Genomic DNA, 13,563 nt, shown 5'->3' with positions numbered 1-13,563 from the left:
GTTTACATTACTGGAAGTCACAATACAAACTTTAGAATATTTAAGATCTTACTTTTTTAAAATGAAACAAAATAAAACATATATCTGCCACTTGTAAGGAAATCTTTCAAAATTTAATAATAATAATTAATATGTTAAAATAATTACTATTGATAAAGTACCTTCACATGTATTTGGATCATAGATTATTTTTAAAGGTAGTAAGATTGACAGAATCTTAGGAGAGACATGAGAAAAATATTTAAATAAACAAATAATATTTACGTATTAAAAAGAATGCTTTCCTAGAACTACTTAGAATGCTGACATCCCTTTTAAAACTTGGAACATAAAACTATTAACTGAGAAATTTTACAAAAAGGACTACCCACAAACCTTGTTCTAATTTATGTGCACTTCTGAATAAAAATAACTCCCTTTTGCTTTAATGCAATATTGATTTTATCACCAAATATGTCAAGAGATTTTTTAAAATTAAGTAGTAACTCATAGAACCTATAGCCTTCCTGAAAAATAATATAATTATTCACTTTGCAAAAGTGACATATGCTTCAAGCTCCTCATGAAACTAAGTTCCAAAAAGAATTAACGGTTAAAGAGACACCAAAAATTAAGAAAATTTTATCATGTTATCTGCTATATGAATTAACAGCCAACACATACAAATTAAATAATTTAAGTTGATGAAACAGATGTCCTCCAGACAAATTTAAAAACTCTGTTTTCAATTTCACTTGTTTCTTTGTTCAGCACACTTTCTTGTACTGAAAGAATTTTAAATAAAAATGTTCCCAGCTTGATATGACAAAAAGGCTTTACAATTCAGCTTGAACATTTTATTAACTGTGAAAACATGCAAAATTGTATGTAGAAACTATTCCTACTTCTTAAATAATCTATAGTCATTATCTGAATTTATGAATTTAAAACAGTGGTAAATTAGCATATAAATGTGAGGAGGTATTTGAAACATGCACTTCCTTCCAGAAGGAAAAAGCAATACAACTGCTATTGACTGATCATGTTTCAATGTGTTTTAAACTAACATGCACAGTTGATTGTATTTTTTTTTTTACATTAAGTTATACAGTGTCCTGGTGAGAGTGGGAGGAATTGTACAACTGCTTTCTTACGGCATTAGGTGAGGTCACCCGTTTAGTTTCATTGTGTGGAATAATAGATAAAGCTGGGTTGGTTGGTGAATTCAGGTGGATGGGAGCCTAATGTGATTTGGCATCGAGGTAAGGATTCATGGAGTTATATCCACAGGATATATGCATTATGTGATAGTAAGAGACATTTACACCCCAGAATATAAGGGCAGGGCAGCCTCAAGTGACATCACCAGATCATCTGCAGCGTCAACCAACCGACTCAAATATATATCCTCCACACCACCACTCCCCTCTTTTTCTCACTATTAGCAAGCCTTCCATAGTCTTCATGTTTCTTCTTTAAAAGCAAGACCTATGCTTACTCAAGTGAAAAGCAAATAAGAAAAACCAAAGGAAAAGAATAAAAAACTAGCTTGAGTACAATTTTCACTAAATTGACATTCGGATGATAGGAATAACACTAAAATGTTAAAGGAGAATTTAACTTGAATGATCTAGACAGATAATGAATAAAAGAGAAAGTCAGGAAGAAGCAAAGAGAGGGAGGAGAAGAAAGAAAAGAAAAATAAATTAAGGAAAAGAAAAAAACCAACTAAATATCCCTGAAACGAAGTCTTGTTTTTAACTCTGATTTGTCCTGAAACCAGGCAACTGTGGGAATCTTGAAATTCTTTCTAAAAAAATTAAATAACAAAGAGGAAGAGGACTCCATTGCTTGGTTTCAGTTCTCTTCTAATTTTTCATAGCTTATGTTTTACTTACAGGCGTTTGTTACAGCAAAACTGTTGGCTGTCTCAATGTTGTCCACATGAGGTACCAAATTAAAAGGAGCTTCCGATGCATTGGGGCTGGTGTTATGAAGAAAAATTGCTAATCGAAAAGCAGTGTATTCCTGATCTGTGTTTCGGATGAAGAGACCACCTATTAAAAACAGCAGGAAAAGCACATTCACTGTTTCCTCTTGTAAACATTATACCCACCCCAAGCACAGTCAAATCTACTGCCATTCACAAGCACATACAATTAAAGAGCTATACCTGCCACATCTAGGGAGACTGCCCTTTGTCCCTAAGGTGCATGCTTAGTATTTAGTCTTTAGAGCAGCTCAGCTTTTTCTTGTCCTAATGTGTCTTGCTCACAATGACCTCTGAGACCATTTAGTGAATGTTCCTTTCTCTCCCTTGCCCTCCCCCTGATTCCCAGCACACTGCTACATCAGCCACCTCAGGGCAGCTCTCTCTAAGATGCATGCAGATGAGCGGAAAAGAGATTTACATTAAAATACGGAAATGAAGGGATATAGTGCCACACAGGGAAGAGGGAAATCAGAAAGAAGAAATGAACTTTATTTTCCTGCAGCTCGTGGACTCAGCCTAATTAACTCCGTTTTATGCACAGTCCACGAGAAATGATGCAGTGTTGAGGCTGGGCTTAGCTGGAAGAAATTCAATAGCTGCGTCCCATTAAAAGACAGTAGAGGAGAATAGCAAGAAAAGCCAAGGATGGAGGGTGTCCCTGGAAACAGAGTCGAGGTAGAGAAATAAGGGCAAAAGCTTCAAGAAGAAAACAAAATAAAAGGGGAGAAGCTTCCAGGAAAGGGATCTAACTTTGGAATCTGCTAACTGATAGCAAGAAAAGGCAGGGAGTGCGGGTGGAAATGTCTTTTTCCTCAAACAGTGTCTTTCTGTAATAGCAAGAAAGCTGCGGCGTCCAGAATGGGAAGAAGTGGATTTTTTTTTCTTTTTTAAACAAACTCGACATCACTTTATGCTTTAGAGAAAAGGATGAAAATAAATATCATATAAAATCAACCAAATTCCCCGAAGACTTTCCCCCAACTTATTTCAATCCTACTTAAGCGACTATAGGTAAAGGTGGAAATAGGGCTATGGGCTGAGAACGCATGGGTGGGCTGCCCTGGGTGTATTCCAACGGAACCTGCACTAAAGAGGAAGTCTTTTTGCAAAGGAGAGAAAGGAAGAGGAGGGAAACAGAGGGGAAGGGAACTGCTGAAGGTTTCCCTGAATTGCTTATCAGCAACTCATTTAACTCACTTTCGGATATCTGCTACAACCAGCCACATGCACACCCCATCGGAGCACACCTTACCTATTTGCACGCTGCTCGGAAAGGCTCCCATGGCGAGTCCCCAAAATCCAGAAAATAACAAGACAATCTGTCTGCAAATAATCCTCATCTTCTTTTCTCCTCTCCCTGGCGCGCGCTCTCTCTCTTTCTCTCGCACTCTTCCTAAAGGCTGTTCAGAGAAGCATTGAAGACGATGGCGCTAAAATTAAAATCAACCAAAAAAAAAAAAAAAAAAAAGAAAAGAAAAGAAAGAAAAAAAAGGAAAGAGGTTTCGGTGGTTTAAGATTATGACTAGTTCTCCTTAGCAATCCATCGCGAGCCGCCAGATTTTTCCCGCAGTCTCCATAGCCCTGGGAGAGGTTTTCTGTCCGGCTGCAAATGTTGCACATGCAAAAGATGGTGGTGGAGCGTCTAGTGGCTGCTCGCAGGGATGAGACATGCGCTCTATCTTTGCCTCACTCGCACTCGCGCTCGCCCCTTGCTTTCTCACATACACACAAACACTGGCGCCGCGGCCGCCACACGCGCTCTCCAGCTCGCATCAGCCGACATCCCCCAGCAAGCCTGCACCAGCCCGGAGCATCGCTGCCCTCCTGGCGTGCCCTCCTGGCGTCCCCTCCCCGAGCGCGCACTCCCTCCGCACGCCCCTCGCCCACCGCTCGGCTGGCTTCACCCCCTGGGTGCTCACCGGAGCGCCCCAGTCTCCCGGACGCTCCGGAGCCAGTCTGGTGACAGGTTTTCCCTTCTCACCACTCGCTGACTCCCTCCTCTTTTCTTCCTCGGTTCGCAGAGGGACCGACTCTGGGGATGGGCACCCCCAGCGCCCCTCTCTTGGTTTTCCTGGCACCTCTGCTTCTCGGCTGCGCTAGGCACAAAATCGGCCCACGGGCCAGGTCTGCAAGCCCCAATCGGGGGCTCCGGGGGGTTAGTACCTCCCCATGCCCCCAGGCCCCTGCCGCATCCTTGCAGGTTCGTGAGGAGGACGGACTGCCTCCCTCTCCTACAGTCCTGGCTTCCCTCTCAGCCTAGCCCTCTTCTGCCACTGGGCTGCGCGCGGGGTACTCCGGTCCTCGCTGCAGCAAAGATTTCTCACCAGCAAACAGCCCGGGAATCTGGAGAGCCTGACAAGGGAATGGATGAGGTGAAAGGGTTCAGAGAGGGATGGGAGGAGAAAAGACAGGCAAAGGGCAGCCCCGGGCGGGTTTAAGAGGCCAGGACCAGGATGAAAGAATTGGAGGAGGTAAGGATGGGGAAGAGAGCCAGAGAAGTTGAAACATCCTGGGAAGGGGAGGAGGGGGTAAAAGGTTATTTTAAATAACTGACGAAGTTTAGGGTACTGAACGGGATGGGGAAAAGACTGAGAAATGAAAATTGAAAGAGGCCTCTAACATTCTCTTTGAAAGGCATGAAGCAGGGATAGGAATAAGAACTGCGTGAAGTGTAAAGTAGAAAAAGTGATTAAAGATTCGATTGCTTTCTATACAGTCACCCATTCCGGAGGACTCTTTCCTTTTGTGCTGTGGCCCATTGCAGGAGCAGGAGGGACACAGCGCAAAGGCTGATGAAGGACCAGAGGGGCAGTGCTTGGGGCGGTGGGCACAGGTGTCTGACAGGAAGATAGTGTTTCGTGCACATCTCCTCTTGTCTGGGACTCTGGAATGCTCACTCTGCTCCACGCCACCTCCAGGTAGACTTAAGCACTTCAGTGATGATGTCAATAGTTGTTTTGACTGGGTAGAAGTGAAAATGAATTATCCTAGAAAGTTTTGGGGTTACAGTCTCACTTGCTCTCCAGAGTCACCTTTAAGATTGTCCTTTCATCTGCCTGTCCTGAACTGAGCTTGAACCACACTCAGAAGCAGTCATTGTGGTAGCCGTGAGTGACGGGTTTCTGATTTCCTCTGTATGGTTGGAGATTTCCTGATCTAGTTAGTAAATACAGTCTCCTGTTCCAATAAGCTGTGTGAGAGAACCATTAGAAGGAGAGGTTCTCCTTAAACGTTAGGGAAACTAGGGTGATGTCTGCCATTAAATTTTTAAAAAGAATATAGCAAATGCCTAGGTTTGCCTGATATAATATTTGAGACTACAATGCTTAAAGTGGAATTCTTGCAAGGGACTTACAGAAAGCCTGGTAACGGCTTTTTGAAATATACATTACCTTAACTCTTTCAAAATACTTTATTTGGTGTCACTGATTACCTGTATTTGTAGTTTGTAGATGACATTTTAAAATCCCTGCTAAAACTTGAGTGCTTTTCTATTTCCTAAGTTTTGAATTTTATTTTTAAAATTGCATCTTTAAAATAAGTGTCTGCTTTCCCGTTACATTTCACCACAGATTGTTATGAAAAAAAAACCTAATTGTAACTGTATTTTACAAATCATACATTTGTCATTTTAGTTTGTGAAGTTTTAGTCTTGCAAGTCAAGTGAAATTTGAAGCATTTTTCCTTTTTTTTATTTTTCTGTGTTAAAAAACAAGGCTGTAAATAATAGCATTCTGTTTTCTCTTGAAAAAGGATAATAGAGTATGACACATAAAATTCAAGTTAAATTAAAATTTCAAAATCCACCAAACTGTTAAACTCATCACTTGCTTGGGTAACTAGTGAAGCTCTTCCTGATCCAGAGGCAATTATTAACTTTAATTCTTCTCAAAATTGAAAGATTTCAGTTTTCATATGATGTAATAGCATCATTGATATAGATGCAGGACAAGTTTTTTTTCCCCACTTAACTGTCATGATAACACCTGGACTAATATAACCACAGATGACACAACTATATTTTTCCAAAATCGTAATCCAGTTGTTTTTAATTTCTATTTTCCCAAGTAGTTAAAACCTCTATTTTACTTTCTAAACCTAAACTCTCTTTATCTGTATTATATACACATATATTTATAAATGTATGTATCAAATATATTTTCTCTGTATGATACATAGAAATATATCATATATACATATATACATATATACATGTATATAGACGTACATATATGTCAAATAGTTATATATTAAGCACCTATGATGTGTATTTATTCTCCAAGTGTTTGAGATATAAAGTTGAACAAAACAAAATCCCTGATATTCTTAGAAGACTCTTAATGTTTATGAACACTCACTAATGTGCAAGGTATTGTGCTGAAGCCATACATGTATTACCTGATCTACAGAAAACTTTAGGTATCCTTGCATTTGTTAGGTAACCCAACTAAAGATTTAGATTCTTTCTCAAGATTATATTCTTGGTAAGTGATGAAACCATAACTAAGGATGGGACTCAAGTTGTCTGATTTCAGAGACTGGGCTGTCTTTATTAAAACCTGCTGTGTTAATGAGTTTAAGGAGTGATGAGGGATCTGGGAGCTGAAAAGTAAACTACAGGAATCCTAGCATTCAGAAAGGTAGTGTGTTCTACCTGAAAGACCTCAGGCTTTCAGACTAATAATTAGTAACTGGTTTCAGATTACAGGCCCTCAATTTCTTAGCTGTATTGACTTGGATATATTACCTAACATTTCTTTTCTGACAGGATATAAGTAAACTTTCAACACAGTTCTGGCACATAACTGGCAACTCTTGTCAATAATGAGTTACCCCCCAAAATGTGATAAAGGCTCTTATAGAGTGAGGTGCAGAGTGCCATGTGAGCAAAATAGAGTATCTAACTCTGACTTTGAGGGAATTCAGGGAGAACTCACAGAGAGAAAAATAAAATTGAACTGAGTTGCTATGTGTTTGTAGGGATTATCAAGTGGAGAAAAATTATGTCTTTCTAGACACTGCTAAAAGCTTGGTAAAACTAGACTTCAGGTTATATGAGGGGAAGTAGTGGAAGTGTGGCTGGAAAGCAAAGCAAGAGATGGCTCCGCACCATCTCACTCAGAAGCATTGTCTTCGTCTCATAGAGACAGAGAAACAATGAACGGTTATAAGCAAGGGGGCAAAATGACCAGATTTGTACTTTAGATCAGAAATCTGATGCTAGGAAACCAACCCATATTTTTAAAAATAAACCTTTCATTTGGAATAATTTTATTTACGTGTTTCTAATTAACTACGGAGAGTTCCCCTGTACCCTTCATACAATTTCAGTTTTCCTTAATGTTATAATCTTACATTACTCTGGTACCTTTGTCAAAAATAAGAAACTGACACAGGCATGTCACTGTTAATTAAACACCAGACTTTATTTACAGTTATATCAGTTTTTCCATTAGAGTATTTTTCTGTGCCAGGATCTAGCTCCGGACACCTCATTATATTTAGTTGTCATAGCTCCTTGTTCTGTTTTGTGGCAGTTTCATCTTCGTTTTTCATATGACATCAACAGCTTGATAAGTACTGGATAGGTGTTTGCAGAATGTCTCTCAATTGGGATTTGCCTGATACTTTTCTCAGGATCAGACTGGGGTTATGGATTTTCAGAAAGAGTACCATACAGGTGAAATACTCTTCTCAACACATCATACAATGGAATCCATGATATCCCCTGACGTCACTGGTGACATTAACCTTCATCAGTTGGTTAAAGTGTTTTTGCACATTTTATCCACTCTAAATTAACAGTTTGTTTGTTTGTTTGTTTTCATTCCATACTATATTCCTTGGAAGTGAGTAACTAACTATATCCTACTCTCCACGAGGGGAGAGTATCTACATAAATTACTTGAAATTTTTGTATTGAAGCATCGTCTCTTCTCTCCCATTTTGAAAAAACTTAGTCATTAATTTAAATCAGTGTGGACACATGTATATTTATGTGTTTATATTATTTTTTAACATTTAAGCACAGGGATACATGTGCAGGTTTGTTACATAGGTAAACTTGAGTCATGGGGGTTTGTTGTACAGATCATTTTATCACCCAGATATTAAGCCTACTACCCATTAGTTATTTTTCCTGATCCTCTCCCTTCTCACACCCTCCACCCTCCAAAAGGCCCCAGTGTGTGTTGTTCCTCTCTGTGTGTCTATGTGTTCTCATCACTTGGTTTACTGTTCCTGTGTCAGTTTGCTAAGGATCATGGTCTCCAACTCCATCCATGTTCCTGCTACAGACATGTTCTTGTTCTTTTTTATGGCTGCATAGTATTCCATGGTGTATATGTATCACATTTTCTTTATCCAGTCTATCATTGATGATAATTTAGGTTTATTTTATACTTTGGGTTATATAGTCTGATACTATGCTATTTGTTATTTATTGTGCTGTTCAAGTTGGTCCAGCTTTGGACATTGGGAGCTATTGATATATGTCCATCCTTTTGTTTTCTGAACATTTCCAGCCTTATTGTCACTATAGGAAGTTGTCTGTACATTACCTTTTATATTCCTTGCCCTAGCCTTAGTATGAGCCTTTTCAATAAGGAGTCCTGATTCTTTTCATTGCAGATTGGTATTTAAAAACCAAGATCTAGCAATGGGGTTGCTAACTGTTACTGAGTTGTCATTGCTTCCAGACTCTCACATAGGACAGTGCTTGGTTATACATGTATAACCCATGTTGGTGTACATACCTATAATTGTTTCTCTATCCATCTATCTATGTATTAAGTTAAAAATTAGTTGTTACCAATGTTCGCAACTAAAATTCAGTACTACAGCATTCATTCTAATCTCCCTTCTTGCTTATCCGTACCTTACTTCTCCAACATTAAGAAACCTAGTTCCCACAGCCAAGTTAAATACATTTATCTATGATATTAAACCTAAACTTAAGTTCTCCAAAAACAGTTGAATTTTTGGTACTATATTTTTGTTTTCAGCTACTGGTGATTACTGAAAACCCATGTCTATTATTGTTAGTTATCTGTATTCCTAGGAAACATCGAATTTCACAAACATTAATATAAATATATGGCACTTTTTGTGATATTCTGTCCTAAAAGAAGTGAGTACATTATTCAAATGACTACCAACAATTTAATAAATTTATTTGTGTATTTACTAGTTTAATGATTTCTTTGCAAAACCTAGTTTTTTTCAGTGCCTATATATTTTTCTCCAATTAAGCTGATACTTTCCAGTTTTCATATATTTTGCTGCTGTCACTTTCCAGCAATAGGAACAATACCCTAGTGCCTCACAGAATATATTGCTTTACCTTTTTATCTATCTGTCAACCTTGCATGAAATCAGCACACTAATCTTGCCCTATAGCAGTTGCTTGATTAATCTTTTGTCATCTGTCTACCTCACATGGTCTCTCCATGAAACTGATTGACATTGTGCGTGACTTTAATGCTGATAAATTATCTCTCTTCCAGGACTACAGAATCCTCATTACACCAAAAAGATTACTTTTCTTGTTTTATATTCCTCATTCTTCTCTCAAGTCACTGTAATTGAAAGAGGTCACTGAGTAGAACTTGGCAGTCTTTCCCTCCTTCACTCATCCATTCACCATATATTTCTAGAACATTTTCTGTGGATCACAGTATCATGAGGGAACGGAAAGTGTTTTATTCATCACGGTATTTGTTCCCAACAAGTAAAGGATCGCAAACATAGACATATATGCAAAAACACACACATAGAAATGAGTACAAAGAATTATGTTGTAAACCCTGCTTTGGTGGTAGAAACCTGATGTGATCTCTTTCTAGGCAAAAATCATATTATATTAAGCAAGAATCTACTTCTATCCCACTGCTGGTTCTGCATCTCAATGCCTATTCTAGGAGAGGAATAGTCAATTAAAGCATCAGGGAAAGAAAATATTTGTACTGGGTTATAAAAGGCTGAAAGGTTTTCATGAGCTAAGAAACAGAGGCGCATTCCAGACAAAGGGAAGAGGTGATTGTGTATTAGTTGAACAACGAGTAGCCAAAGGTAGAAATCATGATGGGGATTAGTAGCCAATCAGGCTCAGGAGTTTGATTAAAGCCAGATTCTGGCGCCCCGCGCAGTGGCTCACGCCTGTAGTCCCAGCACTTTGGGAGGCCGAGGCGGGCGGATCACGAGGTCAGGAGATCTAGACCATCCCGGCTAACGCAGTGAAACCCCTCGTCTCCACTAAAAATACAAAAATTAGCCAGGCGTGGTGGCGGGCGCCTGTAGTCCCAGCAGCTCTGGAGGCAGAGGCAGGAGAATGGCGTGAACCCAGCAGGCGGAGCTTGCCGTGAGCAGAGATCTTGCCACTGCACTCCAGCCTGGGCGGCAGAGCGAGACTGTGTCTCAAGAAAAAAAAAAAAAAAAAAAAAAAAAAAAGCCAGATTCTGAAAAGCCTGGCATAGAGCAGACATTAATATGTATTTTGCTACATAAATTGACAAATGACACAAAATGAAGCTTTGAGCTATACATTTTCCTCCTTGTTAACAGTATTTATCCTAATGAGTCACAGGTCATTTTGTTAACTTGATTCATATTCAGGCAGTTGATGGAAAATTAATAAAATTATTTGGATAATCAAATTCTTTTAAATGATATCTCAGATTTTGTAAAGTGAATATTAAATTATGTTTTCCAATTTAAACATCTGCACTGGACACATTCACAAAATACATATTCAGTATTTTTAAATGTAATTTTACTTTGTACCATGTAACAGTAGTGATTATAATTGTCTTTTATTAAGCAACTACTATGATATAATAATGCAATTTTTAGTTCCTAAAACAATCTTTCAATTGAGATAGCATTTGCCTTGTTTTAGAGATGAGAAAATTAAAGCTCTGAGGGATGAAGTAACCAGCCCAGTGTCACTCAGCTAGCAATGGTGCAGCAGAATTCAAAACAACATCTTTTTGGCGTAGAGCCTGTGCTTTTTGGACTATACATTTCTCATATATATGTATGAGAAAAGCTAAGAGTTTGGTTTGTACCAGTTATCTTTGCTTTGGCTCTGATTTAAGCTGAAGCTTATACAACATTTAGGAAGGAAAAAATATGTACTTTTACAGTTTTGTAGAAATATCAGTAATTACTGAGACAATTAACACAATGCCATGGTAACAAAGTTAGATAAATAGTATTTAATTCTTTAGGCCGGGTGCGGTGGCTCACACCTGTAATCCCAGCACTTTGGGAGGCCGAGACAGTCATATCACTTGAGGTCAGGAGTTCGAGAACAGCCTGGCCAAAATGGTAAAACCCCGTCACTGCTAAAAATACAAAAATCAGCTGGCGTGGTGGCGGGTGCCTGTAATCCCAGCTACTCAGGAGGTTGAGGCAGGAGAATCAGTTGAACCTGGGAGGAAGAGGTTGCAATGAGTAGAGATCACGCCACAGCACTCCAGCCTGGGCAACAAAGCAAGACTGTATCTCGAAAAAGGAAGGAAGGAAGGAAGGGATGGATGGAGGGAGGGAGGGAGGGAGGCAGGGAGGGACGAAGGAAGGAAATTTATTTATTTCATATGGAAATATTTACTTTGTTGGGAAGGGTAAAATATTAAATAAAGAAAATAAAGGTGGACACTCTAGTTATATAACCATCTTGGTTCTTAAAACAATTCAAACTGATTTATACTAGAGTCACACCTCCATCTCCAAGTTCCTATTATTCATCATATTCATCTCAGTTTGTTGAGTTTAAGTTGTGTACTGAACATTCTCTCTCCTGTTTTCTGATTCCTTTCCCCCATTTCTTTGCTAGCACCTGAGGAGATTGAGTTGTATATGTTTAGTCACACCTTATCCTACTACTTTTTCTGATTCTTTTTCCTCATTTCTTTTCTAGCACTTAAGGAGATTGAGTTGTATATATTTAGTCACACCTTATCCTACTACCTTCCCTTGAAAATATCCTTGGCTGTGACTGAATATATTTTGCATAGCATTTTTAACAAAAATAACATGGAGCCATAATGACCTCACTTTCAAGACGGTTTTGCTCACAAACCTCTCTGCTTTCCTGACCCTTCAGAAACTCTCATGCAATGTGTGTTTTCCTAGAAGTCTAATGTAGAGATTATAGATAAGGCATTTATAAAAGTACTGAATACTACTGTCTCTAAATATACCATTGAAATCTGAATATTTGTTCAATACTTTCGTTCTGGAAGAAAGAAAAAATATAGTGTTAGTAAGAAAGCATATTTTAAAATTACATGAATTATGATATTATTCTGCATATAAAGCCACATGCATATTAGAGAAAGCATTATTCGTGGTTCTCTAGAGATTGTAGAATTCTGGGTGATTTTTATTTTCTTTTGCATACTTTTATCCCAGACAATATCATTCAAATTAAAATTTATTGTTGCTATTATTGTGGTCATTTTGATATTGATGGTTTAATATATCCTTTAAAATCATCACAATAAGTGATAAATACAGACTTTTTAAAGCCAGTAAATTGTAATCTGTTGCACATGTATACTAAATCAAATTGGTTATGCTTTTATGTATTGTTATTAAAGAATAGATTGATAATATCTACTAATCTCTCACTGTTCTGAAATAGTGGGTGGGGTGCAGCTACAGATGAAATTGATAACTAGATTCCTCATAGGAATTTTGTGGGTAGGGATAGATATTGCACATAAGTAAAGTATTTGATCGTACGGTACAAATGTAAAATATTACTTGAGATATATTTTAATAAAATCACAAAAAAGTGAACATGAAGCCTACCCTAAGAATATAAAGATTAAGTATGTAATAAGGGAGATTACTTTCAAATGAAATATTAAGTTTCATGGATTGATGGAGAAAAGTGGGTGAAGTTTGCTTTGCAATTGGAGAAAATAAAATGTGTAGGGCCGGGAGTGGTGGCTCATGCCTGTAATCTCAGCACTTTGGGAGGCTGAGGTGGGAGGATCACCTGAGGTCAGGAGTTTGAGACCAGCCTGGCCAACATGGTGAAATCCTGTCTCTACCAAAAATACAAAATTAGCCAGGTGTGGTGGTGTGCACCTGTAGTTCCAGCTACTTGGGAGGCTGAGGCAGGAGAATCATTTGAACCCAGGAGGCAGAGGTTGCAGTAGGCAGAGATGGCACCATTGTACTCCAGCCTGGGTGACAGAGCGAGACTCTATCTCAAAAGAAAAAAGAAAAGAAAATGTACAAAACCCAAAACCAAACAAATTAAAATGCTTCTAGAACAAGTATAAAAGCATGCAGATTATCTTGCTTGGAGGTAGAATCCATATCAAATAAGCAAAATCCCTGGTAACATGGGCGGAGAAGGAACATATCAAATGGACAGAAAAATTGAGTATCAGACAGGCTATGAAAAGGCACTGAAGCGGGGTTGTATGTTTTCTACTGGTAGACTTTCTGAGCATTTGCAGAGTTTTCATTCTAGATGCATAGAGTAAGCTAGAACTTGGGTGAGACAGATTATAGGCATAGAAAACACAAGGCATCTGTGTATACCTCAATCTTATGAAGGACGTTGAACATTGCAT

The 13,563-nt window shown here is 38.4% G+C and overlaps 1 protein-coding gene across 11 annotated transcripts in view; it reads right to left on the bottom strand.

Annotated features, from left to right (window-relative positions):
* The window catches only part of GRIA4 (glutamate ionotropic receptor AMPA type subunit 4), a 375,233-nt gene extending 370,728 nt beyond the window's left edge, over positions 1-4,505 (bottom strand). For 3 of the 11 annotated variants that reach the window (XM_063608253.1, XM_055094785.2, XM_055094786.2), the window contains exons 1-3: positions 3,892-4,496; positions 3,225-3,402; positions 1,878-2,036 (exon numbers count right to left, since the gene is read on the bottom strand). In XM_063608253.1, coding sequence (XP_063464323.1) covers positions 1,878-2,036; positions 3,225-3,312 — 247 coding nt within the window. In that variant the 5' untranslated portion in view covers positions 3,313-3,402; positions 3,892-4,496. Of the gene's footprint in view, positions 1-1,877; positions 2,037-3,224; positions 3,403-3,891 lie in introns of all 11 variants that reach the window. The other 8 variants (XR_004665232.3, XM_008953749.6, XM_063608252.1 and 5 more) reach the window with 7 other exon arrangements.
* Between the last annotated feature and the right edge of the window lie 9,058 nt (positions 4,506-13,563).

The sequence above is a fragment of the Pan paniscus genome, chromosome 9 (genome assembly GCF_029289425.2).
Source record: "Pan paniscus chromosome 9, NHGRI_mPanPan1-v2.0_pri, whole genome shotgun sequence".
NCBI classification, from domain to species: domain Eukaryota; kingdom Metazoa; phylum Chordata; class Mammalia; order Primates; family Hominidae; genus Pan; species Pan paniscus.
The sequence above is the reverse complement of the archived record's forward strand: the minus strand, read 5'-3'. Positions and strand labels throughout refer to the sequence as shown.